General features: G+C 35.4%; 1 protein-coding gene across 1 annotated transcript in view; it reads right to left on the bottom strand.

Annotated features, from left to right (window-relative positions):
- Window positions 1-17,621, bottom strand: part of DNAJC1 (DnaJ heat shock protein family (Hsp40) member C1) — a 114,991-nt gene that overhangs the window by 46,221 nt on the left and 51,149 nt on the right. The window contains exon 7 of the mRNA XM_075047756.1: window positions 8,470-8,560. Coding sequence (XP_074903857.1) covers window positions 8,470-8,560 — 91 coding nt within the window. The remainder of the gene's footprint in view (window positions 1-8,469; window positions 8,561-17,621) is intronic.

Below are 17,621 nucleotides of genomic sequence, written 5' to 3'. Positions count from 1 at the left end.
TCCTTTTCCTAACAGTATGTGCAGAAACAGCACAGTGAAAAGACTCCACAGACTTGACAAACTCCTAGGAACTGAATATTTAGGAAAACAATAAATGGAGAATGAACAGTTTTTTGGCACCTTTCACAAGTCCAAGAAGAACAAGAAATTCATAGAGATCCTGAAAGTTAACAGAATGACTAATAATCTTTTAAACTTTTAAATGTACATTGTGCAGAGACCTGCTTTTGTGAAAAATCTCTAACTTTGCTTGTAACCATCAAATTACTCTCAGTAAATGAAATATTAAGTAAAAGCTTGTATTTGGAATTTTTTTAGCAACCTTCTATACGTATGCATAGTAAATGTAATGAAATTACATATACTCCCAAAAAACAAAACTAAAAGAAAGCCCAAAAGCGTTAATCAGCATTTCTGTCATTGTTCAGATGTTATTAAAGACAATACTGGTACAAAATTCTTTTTGTCCATTTCAAAAATTAATTTTTATAATCAAATCACACATATTAACCATTATCTCATTTTTGTCCAAAGTTGGCATACATAATAGCTTCTGGAGTCAGAGTTAAGATCTGCACGGACAAGTAACAATGGCTTCACCAGCTATTTACTGCAAACACATACACTGGCAAAAATATTCTAGAAGTTACCTTAAATGACAATTTCCACTACTGTATTTCAATCCTGCAAAATAATCAAGCACAGTGAGTGTGTTCACTTGAAATTACTTAACAGTGGAGACATACCAAGACAGCTGGATTTCCCTGTATCTTGCACCCCATCAGCTACTGTTTACTAATTTTCCTTCTTATATTAAGATATATTTAAATAATTAAAGCCTGAATGCATCTAACATTTAAAAATTAAAAGCCTAGCCTGCAAATAGGTCATCTAGGCTCTTCCTGTAGTTTTAGGAGCAATTCTGTAAGAGTATTTTCAGAAGACACTGCACCCCACTTTAAAATGAGGTATCAAATGAGGTACCATATCAAAATGAGGTATCTAGGCTTTCTTCAGGCAGTTAAGTGAAAGGAAGACCTAACATAGATAACATACCTGGCTGTTTGCTGACTATCAAAGGAATGAGAGATCCCACCTAGAGAAGATGGCTGTACAACCTCAGACAAGCACTCAACCAGGATTAAAAAAAACCCTTCTCTCTACTGTCCCCTGTGCATATAGAAAAAGATGAAGGAGTTCAGCATATCCCTTACATACCAGAATGGCTGTCATATTGAAGGAAAAAAAAAAAAAAAAAAAAGAGTTGAAGTCACAGCACCCTTGACACAGGGCTCCCAATAACCCATTGAGAACCCAGTTTCACCTCAGAATTTTTGAAAACCACTTTTGAGAATAGGAAAGCACATAACAGTGGTTTAACAGTAACATCATAAAGGATTTTAGATAGGGGAAGTTCAGAAGTTATGTTCAGAAGTAATGATGTACACTACAAAGCCTTAAGGCAGCCAAGCACTGTTGTTCTTTCAGGTGAAGGAGAAAGCAAAACAGATCACTGAAATTATTTCACCCAAACAGCAGATACCTAGGAAGAAAACCTCTCTCTTTCATGTTATCTTTTAATTATCAGCAATTCGACTGGCAGCCCAAAAGACACTTCCAACCTGACATAGTGCTTTCCCCTGAAGAGAATAAGGATCAGGTTTTCCAAATAGTAGATGATGTCTAGACAGCTGAATCCTACACCTGCTAAGGCTTGACAGACAGCCAGGAAGCCAGTGCTGCCACCCCCACCACAACCTAAAGCAAGGATGTGTTCGATGGTGCTGACAGTAGCGACAACTGCAGCTGTGACTCAGTTTTGAAACCCAAGTGTTCCCTTAATACTTAGTGTCATCTTCTAATGGTGCTGGGTTTAGACTATGTGGCCATCCACTATAACAGAACAGGCTTTTAAAATGCATTTTTCTCCTCCAGTCTCAAATATTGTTCTAATATTGTTCTGTATAAACCTAACTGAAATGCAGGAAAAACACACAGAAAAATACTTCAGAGGCTCCTCCCAGTTTTGTGACAGCCTACTATGTGTCCACTGGAGACCCAATCAGACCACTATGCCCTATGTGGGCACCAATATCCAGTGGACCTTAACTATGACCAGAGTTACTGATGCTCATACAGCTAAACGCAGTGGAAACAGTCCTGGTGAAACCAGCGCCTGACTTCAAGCTCAACAGGATAAATGAGTAACTTACTCTCACTACTATTTTCTGGGAACATTACATATTGTAATTGCCGAGTTACAGTGTAGTAACTTTTCTAGTTTATTAAATAGATTAAAAACAAACACACAACAGCAGAAAGTAAATGGATAATCCAAGACCGTAAGCACTATGGAAACTGGTATCTACCACTCCAATGTAAAATGATCAGTATTTTACATGACTTAAGACTTCTACAGAGTTCTAGTCCTTCTGTAGCAGAAGAAATTTTATCATTTGCTGAATTCATACTGCAAGGATACTAATTTTCTATGAGTATTTTCCACCTTTAGAACTATCAAGTTCTTTACCAGAAGACTAAATTTGATTGTGTATTTAACAAATTAAGAGTTAAAAAGGAGATATAATTTGTCCCCTATGTTTGAACAGCATATAAACATACCTATCACTGGGATCCCTAGACTTTAACAGATAACAATTAGCTAACTCTCTTAAAGTACAGTACTTTGCTTCTAAAGGCCTCCAATACTATTCCAGTACTGGCTATACGTTTTACTAGTTTATGGTGCCATGATCTGGGTTTTGAAGTTTGATGAATTACTTGCACATAATCAGATACTTTGACCTTCCTTGTTAGTCCTTCCACCTTGTTAATAAATTAAGTTTATCAGTGGCAGAATTAATAGTGTCTGGTTAGTAGTTATTTGCTTTAAGATATATCAGCTGTCATTTTGAGAAGATAAGGGATCAGCTAGCGTTTTGGATCGAGTGCCATGTAATAAAACAGTGGTGCTTTTTCCATAATAAATATCAGAGGTCCATATTTTAAAGTTTTCAGAAAAGTACATAGTGATTTTACCTAGCAGTTGATGTAAATGTAAAGAATTCAGAGAATTTTTCACAGAAAAAAATGACCGCTTCATATTGAAAGAAGCAAAAGAAAACAAAAACAAGTACTGCAAAGAAAATATGACACATCAAGCTGGAGCTCCTTCTCTCTGCAAGGCTTCTAAGCTTTAAGCGTAAACAAGAATTCAGAGACTTCACAGAAAACATGGTCAAAAGAGACAGTGATGCCTTGAAAAAAATCACAGAAAGAAAAGGGACAGACTGACTGGTATCTCATGCGTTGATAAGCAAGAAATATGACCACAGGCAGAGGTAGACAGCAATCACCTTTCTGCCAAGTCAGTAAAATACTGCACTGAGATCTCCCTTTCTTTCAACATTGTTCACTTACCTACATAACTATGAAAGACAATAAAAGCATTTACAGCATTAAAATTTGTTTAAAACATGACAGAGAAAAATTCACTTGCATGTACACCACCACCAGAGAGAATACATTAAACCCAAAAGTCTGGAAAAAATTGTACTTAGGTTTTGACAGTCCATTGACAAAACAGAGCAAACTATATTCAATATTAATGCAAATATAGGGCAAACATTCATATGTTTAAAACATATACATTTCTGTACTCATAATAAAATCAATAAGTTTATACGAATGCATCGCAAGTCAGAGACAGATAAGTACATCTGCTGTACTGAGACCTAGAGGCTAGTTTATTTTTGAGCAAACTGACTAAAAAACATGCTCAGTGATGAATATATTCTCAACTACAAAAAAACTTCTCACAAGCTGTAGAGTTTGATGTCTTTCATCTGTTTCTCTGAGTATCTAACCTTCCCAAAACTTCCTATTGCCCCCAAATTTCTCATCCCCATAACATGAAAGGGTTAGAAATAAACCTCCAATATTTCAGAGCTAATTTGCCTTCCAACAAACATATAATGAAACACGCATGCCTCTTTCAGATGAGCCTCATAACACTGTATGTTAGTGGAATATTTTCCATAAAATCTGAAGCAAGTTTCGTAGGGAGAGGCATCATATAGCCTAGTTGAAACAATTGGAAAAAGCACACAAGCTTGCAGGTTCAAAATCCTTTCAGCAGGCCTGCCAAAACAATCAGTGAAACAGATGATACTTAGTTTGCCATAATTAGGCTTCAGAGGTAACAATTAAGTGATCAGAACATTCACACCCACACCAACCAAAAAAGCATGCATTATATGAATTAATTTTCTCTGAACCTGCCTGTCAGCAAATCATTACTGAGCAGGAATGTGAACACTGCATTTTGGCAGGGATTAATACTAAACACAATTATCCAAGGTATTTGTCAATTATTTGGAAGTAAGCGTAAAGTTACCTTCAGTATAGTGCTAAATTACATAAATTTGGTCAAAATGGTTTGTAGTGAAAAGAGAAGTACAGGAAGAAGTAGGAGTATGGACTGGCTGGTAGTCTGGAACCAATCAAATCAAAAGTATTTTTGAGCATTACATGGTTAAGGACCTTAGGCCGTATCTGCACTTAGGAGTGACTGTGCGCAAGGAACCTTTCATGTAAGAGCTTGCAGTTATGGTGGACAAGCGATCTGAAATGAGCTATCAGAGCAATGGGAACTAAGGGAACTTGTGATTCTGTAAACAGAACAGTAATAGGAGAAGAAACATGATTTTTATAATCAGAAGATGACAAACGCTAGAACAGTATATACAAACCCAGGGTTCAATACTTACAGCTACATTGGAAAACTAAATAGAGTACAGAAAATCCATAGAAATTAAGGGCTGAAGAAATGCTTTATATAAAGAAAACCATGAAGAACAGAAGGTATCTCAAGGTTTTCTGATCAATACTGTAACTTGCATAACAAGATGCTAAAAGGTAAAGTGCATCACTGATACAAGCCATACAAGACAAGTCATGAGAATCAGTATTTTTCACTGATTTTTGCCTGTAAGGGTCTGAAATAAACCCATTATACTAAATGGTCTAACGATGTCTTCTATCCCTAAGTTTCATGATAAAATATAAAAAGCTACCCAAGCAACATGCTATATTCTAAGCTGTCTGGAAAGGGAGAACCACCAAGCCTAACCAATCTTATCAAATGTATTAAAGGTTTCACTACCACTCTGGATTTTTCATGGCAGGTACTCAGGTAAGGAAGGCATGTCTTATTATAAAGCCCTATAGAGAGATATAAATACCACTATAAATATCATCATAAAGCCCCAATACAGAAAGAAGGCTAGTCATGCAGCCATAGGGCTAGCAGCTTCGTGTTTCAGTTAAAGTTTGAATGATGGGGGATGAGGACCCACCCCCCCAAATAAGTACTATTCAACATCACTTATAACGAGAAACAAAACAGTTTCTTGTTATGGATTGTTCCAGATGCCTTGTACATCAGGGCAAGAATTATAGATTTACAATGCAAATATGTTTGGTAACTGGGATGCCAGTGAAGAGTTCACCTGCAATATCTAGCAGGTGCTATTTCTTTAAAAAGACATATTTTAAAAATAAATTTAAGTCTTCATATTGAAGGTCAGGGAAAACAAACATAAGAAGAACAGAAAGTAAGAGAACTACCAAGGCTAAGTATAAAGAAAGAAAAACCGATGCGTTTTCCCCCCAAATGGACGTGGTTGAAAGAAGTACTCCATGCCAGAAGATGACCAGTAGAGCTGCTAGAATTTGTCTTGATAACTACGCAAAGTTTGCAATTTAAGTTTAAAAACTGGCAGACTCATCTGTCCTGACAATATATGCCTAAGTCTTCTCAGTTCAGTTAATACATACTCTCTTTTACATCCCATGACTATGAAGAACAGGACTCTCTGTTGTTACAGAATCATTTCCTGATGCAGGGATTATATGCATGTGTGACACTACAGGAGAGGGAGAAGTTAGAAGAAAGTTTATTAATTAAAGTGCTTTAATTTTAAGATAAATTTTGTGTTCTGATATCTACATGTGAAAAGGGCATCAGAAAATGTAAGGCAAATCGTTTCTTTTTACATAAAACACCCAGTTATCTGCGATTCCATACAAAACCGTATTTCCTAGAAACATAAGGTCTGTATTGTAAGTTGCTATAGCTTTGTAAGGTTAAAGTCGTAAAGCTGCTATATTTTACTAAGGTAGTAGTAATAGTTTTGAATGGACTGAGAAGTGATAAGAAACACTGCAAAAGTGCCAGAAAAATAAATCAAAATTGTGCATAATATTGACCTACCAAGATATTACTTTTTCACACTCCTTAACAAATATAGCACTTTAATGATAACTCAATACTGTCCTCTCTTTCCCACTTTGCAAATTATATTTTCCGCCTCCAGTACCTTTCTCTGGTTTTACTTCAAGCCGCCTACAGAATACAGCACAATTTCAGCAGGAAAGCAGATAGACATGGGGATAAACTACCAATTAGGTCATGAAAAAACAAGCACTGTAAAACAGCTATTGCTAATCCGCAGGAGATACATTTACTCAGTTAGATAGATGGAACTGTTATTATGAACTCACATTCCACGGATGGTCTCTAAAATTAAGAAGAATGGGGACAAACAAAATGCACATTTGGTGATTTACAGCCTTTCTATGCTAATTGTGAAGTGACAACACAGAACAATATAACGAAATAAGCAAATTTAACAGACACTTTGCATGCAAGCTTCAGGAAAAAATTACGTAATTTTTTTTGCCTACAGTAACATAGATGTATCTCTTGTTCTTCTCTTGGGAGTCTATCTTCTTTTAAAAATAAGTAACTGACAGCTCAAGTGCTGCCCAGCAATAGCACTGCTATGGCTGACCAAATTACTTCCATGCCTAATTTCAAACTCTGCTAATTATAGGTGGTGACTCTCAATCTCCCCTCTTGCTCCCTGCCAGCAAGCCTACCAAGGGAGGGCAGGATGCCAGCCAGCGAGTCTGGTAAAGACCGGCCGCTGCTCACGCGAGTGCCCTCACGTCAGCTGGCAGACATGGGGGTCCCACGCCATGTCGCACCCAGTAGCATGACAGGGGACAGGGTGGCGCTTCTCTGAGAGGTCAGGGGTGACCTGGAGGGGGACGTGTGCCACACCTGCACCTCTCACATGTGGGCACTGCTATTGGAGGTAACACAAAAAAGTGGCTCTCACGTGACACCTGGCAGAGGAGAAATACCGGAAAGTTCACAGGTGGTCTTTCAGTGAAACACAGGAACAGGCACACTACAATTTTAATGACTTTATACTTTCACTTGCACTTCTGTTTTCAAAAACTAGTCCTTTTAAAACAGTAGTTCACAGATTTCAATGAAGAGTGTATGCCAGCTATTTTGAACAATGGCAGTATGTTACTATCTGACAATATAACAAGTTCTTAATAACCTGAGTCAAGACCCTTTTCCAGGGCCCATTTTGTGGTAGGTATCTCAAATATAATGGCAAGCCTCCCTAACAAGCATTAAATGCACTATTTTCGCTAGATTTGGCCTGGGTCCACAATGCTCACTGAGGTGCTGAATGTTATCCATTTTCTCAAAATAGATTCACTTACAGATAAGTTGGGAATTATCACTGAAACTGGATCTCTTTGCTGATTTTACAAAATTAAGCTATTTGTAAACATAAATAAAGCAGCTGTATTTTAAATGCCTAAAGGCTTATGCATACTCAAAGCTAGTAAATTATTATAGGGCACTCAATGCACTTGTCAGAATAAAGGAACTTAAAAGCATGCACTTAAGTACAGTAAATAAAGCAAGCACACATCCAAACAGACAAAAAAAACTTTTAAAATTGTCTTCAGAAGAGGGTAGGTTTAATCATTGTCAAAAGTAAACAACTGAAAGAAGAAAAGGAAAAGTCACCTATAATTATTCTGAATACTTTATTAAGGGAAATGCTAATTACCCTCTCATAAAAGACCAGAAAAGGAAAAGACTTTAAGGCATTTATTTCAACAATAGCATGAATCCATCTCCGAAGTCTGCATCCATGCTTTTGGAAATTCAAATTACGTTCAATTTCTAACACAAAAATCAACTCAATATGCACAGAAGAATTATTAAACATTATTTTTAAAAAATATTTACGAAGAGAATACAAGAATGCTCAAAATGCAAAAGGTCACTTTAAAAATGTATGCTTCAAGATCTATACATTTGAGATTTACCCCTCCTGTAAAGCAACATTTCTAGCAAAGTATGCTTTTGTTGCTATGATATAACTATCACCTGTGTTTTATGCTTATGTAGGAACAAACCAGCAGCCTCCTGCAAAATTAGTCACAAAATTAAAAGCTTATTTAAATTTAACAGCAGTACAGAAATATATAAAGCATGTATTTTATAAAATTATGAAAATGTTTGTTCATATACATCCTGTGTAGTAGGTATATCATATTACATCTTTGTTTATTAAGACAGTGGTAAAAACTCACTCTGAAGTGTTTCAAGTTCAGCCTTAGCCAGGGCATCTTCTTTCGCCTTCATTTTTGTTTCTTTATATTCTACATATAATTGTCTGGCATCCTTTAAGAAAATGTTGCAATGGCATTAGCATCCTTATACAAACAAGTTATTGCAATGGCTCTATTTTAAGTTCTCAATTAACCTTGCAAAAAAAAATTAAGATACACTAGTTTCCTTGAGTTACAGCAATTTTCAGCATAAAAAGTATTTGTTTAGAATGTAGAATTTTTGTCTAATAAAGGTTCAAATGTAATAGCATTGATATTACAGACTGTGGTGATCATTGACAACCTGAAAAGCAAAATGGTTAGAAAAACATTTCTGATCGCTACCTACAGCTTTGTAAGAGGCCATATACCCACTTTGCTTGTATCAGCAATCTAGAAGTTCAAGGAAGAGAGAAAAGTTTTTAATTAGATTAGTGTGTGCAGGGAGAAACAAAGGCAATTGCTAGGCAGTAGTTGTCTTAGTGTAAACTCATTACAACACTAACTGCAAGTTCCAAAATCCAACTTGCTCCCTGCCCCCCCTTTTTTTAAATCAACGTCTACATTGCTATTAAAGCTTTGAAAATATATATTAAGTTTTTTCTCCAAGGATTAGACTAGATTCTAATCTGAAATCTATTTGTCGAATTTACACATAAAACTAGAAGTCCTGCCACAAATCTCACAATACGGTACACATTTCCAAAATCTGATGAATTAGTAATTACAGATTTGCATTGAAAGCTTTCCAATATGAACAACCAGACTGCTGAAGTAAGAGGTATGGAGAGTTTTCTTACTCTCACTCACCAGTTTATGAGATTTCTATACTCATTCAAAAACAATAAATCTATAATAGAAATGCTGAAATAGACAAATTATTATTTTTCATTTCTAAGCATGAAGAACATCTACTGTACTAAATTGATATTAATTATAGTATTACATAAACCTAATTTTAGTTCTTTACAGTCAAAAACATGTTTATTCTTGTTATTACATTAACAGTCCCACTTTTTACATATAAAGTGTAATTTAAATTTTAATGTACAATGTACTGTAAAACATCAGTAAGTATTTTTATAATTTCAATTATAATCCCATAAAAATTGAACAAAATCTGGTCTCATTAAAAATGAAATATGACATCTTAATAAATTTTGAAAATAAAAACTGAGTTAAGCAGTCATTGTTGCTGCGTCTAATGGTAGAAGTCATCCAAAAACATTGCTTCCTGCAAAGATACTACGACACAACAGTTGTTATTTGCGTTATGCTGGCATCTACCCCTTCAAAGATACTTGAGGGAGGTGGGAAAACATAGGACAGAATGATGATCCAGCTCTGAGCATAACTTCCTAATGTTTTGGAGACATCTCACTGATACAAGTCAGCATGCCTGAAGAACAACTCTGAAAAATTCCCACAAAAGTTCAGTAAGGTTTCATCTCCTTCCAAAATACCTCTTCTTACTCCCTATTTGTCTCTACATTTGGGTATGGAAAATGGGAAGTTATGTTCCTCTGCCAGGTTTATGTAGAACACTGCGCACAGAAGAAATTTTAAAGCGTTTACATAACTTTTTGCTGCTGGAATGTAACAGATGAGAGCATCTCACATGCTTAAAGTTTTGGTTTTGGGGGTGGGGAAGGAGGGATTTGGTGATTTTAGTAGAATTGGGGCTAAAAAAACATGTGTAGGTAGAGGAGAAGTACCATTAACAGCAGATACAAAAGCTTTGAGCAAATGTTTAGTTTCTGTGTTAGAACACTGAATTACAAAATTAGGATCAACACTGGTTCCCTTTTCAGTTTACCCAAAATATGAATTCTCTACCACATATGGAAACCGTCCTTGTACTCTCCAGATCTGGACTATTTGCTTCATTAAGAAACAGAAACAGCCATAAGTGTAATGCTTAACTTCTGCTGTAAGTTTGAGACATTTGGATTGTGTGGCATACACAGGACTCAGACATACTGATATCCAAAAAATGCTTTTGTTTAAGGCTATGATTTCAAAATGGCTACAATTAACCAGCATTTAAATTTAACCCATTTGACACTGAAAGCCAATATTTGATGCTAAATTCTGGTGTAAAATCCATTATTGCTTGTGGGATCTCCAGACAGCAGACACTAGGGGGTAACTGTCAATCTCTCCAGCACGTCAATCACAGAACAATTGGAAATGTGGCTCAGATGAAAATGAGACACAATAGCTGAACAACAAAGAAAACTAGTCAGAAGCACGTAAATGAAATTTAGTAGTATTGTTGCTTTATAGATATAAAATGGATTATCACTGCAAATGGAGTAATATGCAGGTAACAAAGGCAACATTACTCTTATCTTATTAATCACAGTTTATTATGGCTGATACCATAATCACAAAAAAAGGGGAGACTGCACATTTTAAAGCACACATAAAAATGTATACATATGAGGTAAAGCAAAGAAAAAAAAACAACCAAAGAATTTAATCAAAATGGATTTTGAAGATTTGTGGGAAGGATTTGATTTTCAAAAGCATAAGAAAAGGCTCTACAGGTTGCAAAGAGAAATTAAAAGACATACCTGAGTAAAGATTTTAGCCACAGACACAAACTATATGGGTATTAGACCTTATAAGTCAAAATGAAGAAACACTGGAAAAGAGTTTAAAATAGAAGACGACTCCTGCCTTAACATAAATAAGCACATTTCAATTTACTCTTCATTAGTTTTCGGTAGTATCAGTCTAAACAGGACTATTCATTTTCAAGCATATTCAGTTTTGGTAGTACGAGTATTTCAAAACAGATTTATGTTCAGATTTTTTACTTTTCCAAAGTGATAAATTTAAGCAGTCATTTTGCCTCAGTACAAACATTTTAGGGCCCTGAAAACACTGGCAATATAGATACAGCCTCTTCCAATCTACTGCTCCTTCCCCAAGATTCAGTAATGATTTTTCTCTTAGAGGATCTTTCCCCAAACAACTGAAAATATGTGCAACATCAAAATTTCATACCTTATGTATACTTCACCTTCAATAGGTAATAAACATAAGAAAAGCAACATTTTTGTCCTTTAGGGAGTAGAAAGGCACAGAGGAAAGACACACAAATACACAGCTTGGAACTGTTCTAAGTAAAATCCAGCTTACCTAATCAGAAATACTTTGTTCTCATTTGCAGGAGTTTGAGAGGTTTTCAAAAAAGAACATGAACACAAATATATTACTTTTCTTCACCATTAAAGCAGCAACATGCTTGTAGTTAAGCAAAAAGAATAATGAAGAAGGCTAATATATACTCATTTATTATATATGATTTTAAATATACACTTTCCAAAAAGGAACAGAATGAAAAGAAGTGTATTAGAAATGCAAAATCCTGCTATTAGTATTTCTAAATTATATTTCAACTGCCACATATAGGATATTCCTGTGATTACCCTCGTATTTAACCAAAAATTTCAAAGTGTTGCAGGAAAAAAAAAAAATAAAAAAAATCAACAGACAAACACTTAATTAACATAATTTCAATATTTTAACCACAAATAAGAACCATGAATACTGAAAAATTCTTGTATTTCAGTTCCTTGTTATATCATTATTGTCTCGTGTCAATAAATTTGAGGTTGCCAAGCCAAAGCTGAAGTTGAGTTATGCAGAAGTACAGAAAGTCCTGATCCTGGACTTTTAAGGGGTTTTTTTCTTTGTTTGTTTGGGGGTCTGGGGTATTGGTTGGGGGTTGGGGGGGGTGTTTTTTAATTTTGTTTGCTATTTTTAAATCAACGGATACAGTATTTATTCAAATTGTACTAATTCTGTAACTAAAAATTTCAGTTTTGAGTAAGACTCAGTCACCCCGGCCTCTCCTTGACTTTTGGGGAGGGTGATAAGGTTTTGCATGTTTGTTTGCTTTGTGGTTTGGTTTTTTTTCCCCTCCAGTTAATCTTCCTGGCTTTCTGGTCTACCTTAGAAAGACTAGAGATTAGGAGAAATAAGGCAATCATTGGAAACAACTTGCTATATTGGCCATATGTGAATTTTCATTCCAGATTTTGTGACATAATCAGCTTCACATTTTAGTGACCTGGGTGAGGGACTGATACAAACAAAATGCATCCCCCTCAGAGTTTACAGTTAACTGGAAACTTTCCTACAAGCATACTTAAGATCAGTATACTGAAATAATTTTCTTTGCATTAATTCTTATTAAATCAATCTACAGACTTAAAGAGAAATTTTTGTATGAAGGTCCTGAACTAATTTTTTGTCTTTTTGACTACAGTGTTTTTGTACCATTTGTACAAAAAAAAGAGAGAAAAAGGACTCAAATTAAAATTACTGCAACATCTGACCTTCAATTTGCTATTTCTACTCAGTAAAAATGCCAGCCATTATACCACAGCAAAAACGCTCTTTTGATGGGTTTAAAAAATAGTAATATGGTAAGACATAATGTTAAAAAAAAAGTTAAACATTATGACTGATATTTCTCTTTGGCATTTTTACATGTTTACTCAAGAGCAAACTAATAAATAAATAGGAATTGCATTACTTCCTCCTTTATAAACAGAAAATCATGCTTTGACCTTGGAATAATACCAAGTGTGGCCAGGCTCTTCAGCTGTGTATAGCCTGTGGGCAGTTGAAGCATAGCTCCCAAGCCTCGGAGGCACCAGGTGACTGACCAGCAGCAGGCTGTGCTACTGCAGTATCTGCTGGGTATTCCACATCCACAGTGGCGAAACAAAGGCAGACAGAAGGGAGAACTGAGGCCAATGCTGCAAGGCCTCCCTGGGACCCATTCACACCCCATAAGACCTCATACCACAACAGAACAGTATCATTAATTGAGAGCCAGTATGGCCTCCTACACACAAGCTACTCTTGGAGCTACACTCCTCTAACGTGTGTGCTGGCATATGCGGGCATACAGTAAGTGATTTGAAGGAGCTGAACAAAATTGGCTGCCACAGAACAGCAGGCAATTAAAGGCAAATTTCTTCAATGTCTTACGTTTACTTAAAACTTTTACTATGCAGCAAAGCCCATTTTGTCTCCAGAGCCTCAGACGGTACCCTGTTAGACACAAATTATTTTTGCTCACTTGTATACACCCAGAATACTTGTTTTACCGTCCGCTCTCCTCTGACCTGCTTCTAAGCTTCTAATTGACCTCAGGGTCAAGAGCTTCATCCCTACTTTGGTTCTCCCAACAGCTGCAAAATAGCAAGAAACAGAGCAAATGGGTAATCACTCGTGCCACACATCCTGCAATTGCTAGCTCCCCACAACTTATATCAACATCGGTGCTGTACAGTAAGTCAGAACACGTCAAAACCCTGTAAAGCTGGGAATTAAGGAGATATTTAACCTTACTGACCTGAATAAATCCCTTAAAAAAAAAAGCCAAACTTTTTTTTAAGGCATATGTTATTAAATGCAATAAATTTTATTTTAATCTCACATGATGATTTTATATAAAGTCATATGTGAAGACAAAAATAACCCACATAAATGTTTGCTGACCTAATCAAATCTTGCTTAAAAGCTAACTTTGCCAAAGGAGATGCCCTGCTGGCAAAGTCTCTTCAGTTTAATGACACATTGCCAATCCGTTTACGGCCAAAGCTGAACCATCTCTAAACAGGTGTTGAAATGTAATCATGGATTAAAAAAAAACCTGAGGAAAAAATGCCAAGAAATTAAACACCTCTGGGTCACTAGTTTGAATCTATTCCAGGCTACTAAATCAGCTACAGTAATTACCATCTGGTAGTCTACATAAAAATAAATTACTGGCCTTTTTGTTTTAATTCACTTCATGCTACACAAAGGTCTTTATAAAGAAAAGTTTCAATTGTAATTGAAAGCTTTGTTGATAATCTCACTAGGTTATATCCAGTGCAACGACGTATTGAGCTTGAACTGCCTTCTCATTACTGGCAAGCCACCAGAAGTTCTTCCAACAGTTCACTGCTGGGGTGTATGCACTACACCTACACTACTATAGATACAAGATAATAGGAAACTTTATTTTCTTAACAAGAATCCATTTCTGTCTGAAACAAACAAAAATGCTTTCTGCTTCATTACCCTCAGGACAACAGCAGGCTTATAATTTAACTAATAAAATTTCCTAGCACTGACTGGCATTAATGAAATTGGTGTAAAAATAAAGACATTCATTGCTAAGCTTCACCACATCAAGGTGGAAGAAAAGTAGTTGATGGGAATACTAACAAACACTCCTATCTTCAGTTTTCTGAAGGAAATATTTTGTGAAGAATAATTAACATATTTAAGACAGACCACTTTTCTGAAGTTATATGTCTGCACATCCAAAGAAAAAACTCTAGTCAGCTGCTTTGGGAATAAACTGCAATTTACATATGACTGTTCTCCCACAAAAGAAAAGTACACTTAACACAACTGTCTATTCTGTATTACATTCACCATTTCAACTGAAATTCTTGCACACTATATTTAGCTGGTTTATTTCTTTGTAAGAACAATTTTCAGTTCCAATAAGCATTTTAATGGAGTTCTGTTTCTTTTTTTTTCCCTTTTTCTTTTATTTATTTTTTTAAATATATAGCCTTCTTCCAGGTCATTCTCATGAAAAGTAAACTATAAATGACCTTAGAAAGAATTTGCATTCTTTTTCTATCTTTTTCTTGAGCCTACATTATAAGAATTAAGCTTGGTAATAGTCAATGTAATTTACATTCCACTTAATGTTTCTTTCACACCACAGATATTTGATTTATGATACACTTTATGTATTCTTTTCCTTTCACTTCTTCAAACAAGCGTAAAGATGCTGTTTTCACCCCCAAATTTAACTAAACTAAATGCATGGATATAAGGACCTATGTAGTCTCTCTCAAAATACAACTGTCAACAGTTTAAAAAAAAAATAAAATCATTTTTTAGTTTCTCTCATCCTCCTCTCACCCATTTTTCTTCCAGTTTCTTGACATAAAATGCAGACTACAATAAAATGGCATAGGCCATCACAAGGGCATGCAAACAAAGCATTTTTCTTCAGTAAAGGCCCACCTTAATTATTTTAAGTGCCTCCTTCTGAAATCTGACATTTTGAAGGAGGAGGGGAAGTAGGAGAAAGACACTCAATTGGATAAATGAGAGCCAGGCATGGGCAGAAGCTCAGCAACCGAATCCTCAGACAGAGCTGTTGTAAGTGGAATATTCACATTAACTAAGGGGAGGAGAGATGGATGCTAGGTCTTTCCTTTTAGGAATCAATACAAGAACTGGCAAAAAGTTTAAATTGAACTCTCCTTGTGGTTTTTGTTTTGTTGGGTTTTTTTGTTGTTGTTGTTGTTGGTTTGTTTTTGTGTTTTTTTTTTCTTGTTTTGTTTGGTTTTTTAATAAAGTTTCCTTTGAGGAAGAACTTGTGTACACAGGCATGTGGTTTTGTTTCCTTAATTTGAGGAAGCAGTTCAGCTATTTCACTGACAGGACTTTGAAAAACTCAGTGGCAGAAGCAACATTTAATTAAAAGTATTGCTAACTCTTACCCTTTCCTGTTGCAAATGGGGTTCATTTAAATATGGATGCATTTTTAGAAGTTAATCTACAATTGCATTAGTTGCAGATGAATGACAGCCAACTTTGAAAATAATTCGTTGGCTCTTAAATGACTGAAGAAATCATTTAGATTAACTCAATAAACAACTAAAATCTGTAGCAGCCATCCTTATGTCAACCACTGTAACACCTTGTTAATTAATTTGCATGTGTAACTAGTACAAATAACGCTACTCTGTATCTGTAGGAGTCTTATCTTCTAGATAAGCTGCCCTAGTGATTCTACTTATACTAGAAGCCTGAAATACTCTGAAATCCCAAGCCTATGTTAGTGTATTATTGAAGAGAAAAGCACTTATATTCAAAACAGGATCTCTGTACCAGGGTATAATCATATAAGTAAAGCTACTTTTTTTGCCATATGTTGATAATTGCAATTAAGGCAGAACTTGCTAAAACTTTAAATATAACTCAAAAAGAGGCCAGAGGTGTCTCTGTCCAGCTAGCTAAAACATACAAGGTACCTTTTGCACTATCATTTCAGAAAACATCTCCAACATGAGGTCACTGCTGCTCTTATGCTCTTCAGAAGAGGTAATAATACTTCTTTAAGTATTGTTAACTAATAAGCTACAGTAATGTATTTTAGTTACCTGAAATCATGAATATTCCTAATATTGAAGATTACTTATATTTTATTGCATTTTAACTTACATAATTGGTAAGTCATCTTAAACAACAACAAAACAAACCCTGGAGTTAAGCAGTAGTGTAATTTATGTACGGGGCAATTTACTCTAGAACCTCATCTCTTCGCTTCCTCCTTGTTCCAAAGCCTTCCTGCTCTGAATTCCTCTGCATCATGCTTCCCCTGCCACCAAATCCCCACTTGCTGGTCTCCAACTTTCCACCAGTTATTGGATAGCTTTTTTACCCACTACCATTAATTTAATGGATTTAAAATCCACCACATGAGGTATTGGCTATGTGTCTACAAAGTGCAAAACATCACTTCTGTTGTATTCATCTTTTCTGCCTATTCTGGCAGACATAGGAGCTGCTTTTTGAACAGCAAATCTGAAACCTGTTATACTGACTTCTTAACAGACTACCTTAGAATCACAAAAATGAGAAAATGACAGCTTAGAAAGATTTTTCATTAATCTTACTATATTCTGTAATATTTTGAATATTTTGCAATTAAGGCAAAAAGGAAAGTACTATCATTATTAAGAAAGCTTCAAAAATGCAGCAACAGCAATTGCTGAACTTAATTCTTTTCCATCTGACTCACTTCAGTGAGGGATGAACATCAAAGCTTAATTTGGATACAACAGTTGATTTAATTAGCATCATCATTTTTGCTTTAAAAACTTGCAGAAAGAGAGGTTTCTTTATTAAAATAGCCACACAGTTCTGATGAAACTTTTAAAAGAGGAAGAGATATTAACTTTTGCATCTCTTTGTAGGAAAAGTTAAAGGCTATAAAAACAGATGCCGAAAGACCAGACTTTATTGCATTTATAACTTTTACAAGCTTTTTGCTAACAGCAAATTATATGCTTTTTCCCACTTGAACACAGACA

The sequence above is a fragment of the Buteo buteo genome, chromosome 2 (genome assembly GCF_964188355.1).
Source record: "Buteo buteo chromosome 2, bButBut1.hap1.1, whole genome shotgun sequence".
NCBI classification, from domain to species: domain Eukaryota; kingdom Metazoa; phylum Chordata; class Aves; order Accipitriformes; family Accipitridae; genus Buteo; species Buteo buteo.
The sequence above is the reverse complement of the archived record's forward strand: the minus strand, read 5'-3'. Positions and strand labels throughout refer to the sequence as shown.